At 47.9% G+C, this 1,381-nt stretch overlaps 1 protein-coding gene across 1 annotated transcript; it reads left to right on the top strand.

The window, feature by feature from the left end:
* The first annotated feature begins 377 nt into the window (after positions 1-377).
* On the top strand, positions 378-1,136 carry LOC113687229 (uncharacterized). The gene has a single exon (XM_027204892.1). The coding sequence runs from the start codon at positions 378-380 to the stop codon at positions 1,134-1,136; it is 759 nt and encodes a 252-aa protein (XP_027060693.1).
* The last annotated feature ends 245 nt before the right edge of the window (positions 1,137-1,381 follow it).

Genomic DNA, 1,381 nt, shown 5'->3' with positions numbered 1-1,381 from the left:
TTATGAAAATGTTAGCTAATAGGTTGCGAACTGTCCTCCCAAGCATTATATCTCCGGAGCAATCGGCTTTTTGTCCAGGACAAATGACGGCGTCCATTGACAAGAAAGTCCGCAGGCACAATTGCATTTTCAAATTAGACATGATGAAGGCCTTCGACAGAGTGTCATGGTGGTTCCTGAGGCGGCTGCTCCAAAAGTTTGGTTTTGGTTATAGATTTATTTGCTAGTTTTGAATAACCTCTCTCAGAGCTGGTTCTCTGTGCTGGTGAATGGCAGGTCTAGGGGTTTCTTTCAGGCCTCGCGCGAGATTAAGCAAGGCGATCCCTTGTCCCCTATTCTTTTCATCCTTGCATCAGAGGCCCTTAGTAGGGGATTAAATGCGTAGGTGGCAGATGGCAGTATCGCCCATTATGCACTGCCGAGGGGCTGCATTCGTATCACACTTGTCCTTCGCAGATGATGTTGTGATCTTTGCTCGGGAGGATAGGCGATCTGTGGTGAACCTGGTCCGATTTTTAACGCTCTACCAAGAGGGAGCGGGGCAGAGGATTAACAAGCAAAAGAGTTTCTTTATAGCATCCAGGCGATGTAGCGCTGGCCAAATACGTCGCATCCAACACTTGAAGGGCTTCAAACAGGGTTCTTTCCCTTTCTCTTATTTGGGATGCAACTTATATGTTGGCCACCGGAAAAAGGAGTTCCTCCAATTTCTGGTTGAAAAATTCATTGCTAAACTAGCGGGCTGGCAGAAAAAATTCCTCTCGCAGGATGGTCGCTTGATCCTAATCAAACATGTTCTCTTAGCCATACCATCGCACGTGCTGGCTGTCATGGATCCCCTCAAGGGGGTGATCAAACGCCTCGAAGGGCTCATGGCAAATTTCTTTTGTGGACAATCGGAGCTAGGTCCTAAGCATCATTGGTGCTCTTGGAGGAATTTATGTTATCCAGTGAATGAGAACGGACTTGGGGTGGGATCTTTTGAGGACATCTTGGGGGTGTTTAGCTGTAAATTGTGGTGGCGGTTTTGCAATTCAACCTCCCTGTGGGCCAATTATATGAGGTCTAGCTATCCCATGGACAGTGGTGCCCAGCCTAAGGCTTCCAGAGTTTGGAGACGAATGCTGGCTATTTGAGACACGGTGGACCACTTCACGCAGGTTATAGATCTAGATGGCAGGGTTTAGCGGGCCTGGGTCCTTACACCCTCCGAAGATTTTACCATCTCCTCTACATGGGACACACTGCGGCCTAAATAAGCGTGCCTAAGGTCACGGAAGTGTGTCTGGAGTTGTCGAATCTCGTGCAAATAGCCATTTTTATATGGAAGCTGCTTAATAACTACCTGTCTTTCCCTGAGGCTTTGCACAGGTTCGGTTTC

Source organism: Coffea arabica, chromosome 5e, assembly GCF_036785885.1.
Source record: "Coffea arabica cultivar ET-39 chromosome 5e, Coffea Arabica ET-39 HiFi, whole genome shotgun sequence".
In the NCBI taxonomy this organism is placed as follows: domain Eukaryota; kingdom Viridiplantae; phylum Streptophyta; class Magnoliopsida; order Gentianales; family Rubiaceae; genus Coffea; species Coffea arabica.
This window is presented reverse-complemented; position numbering and strand designations above follow the sequence as displayed.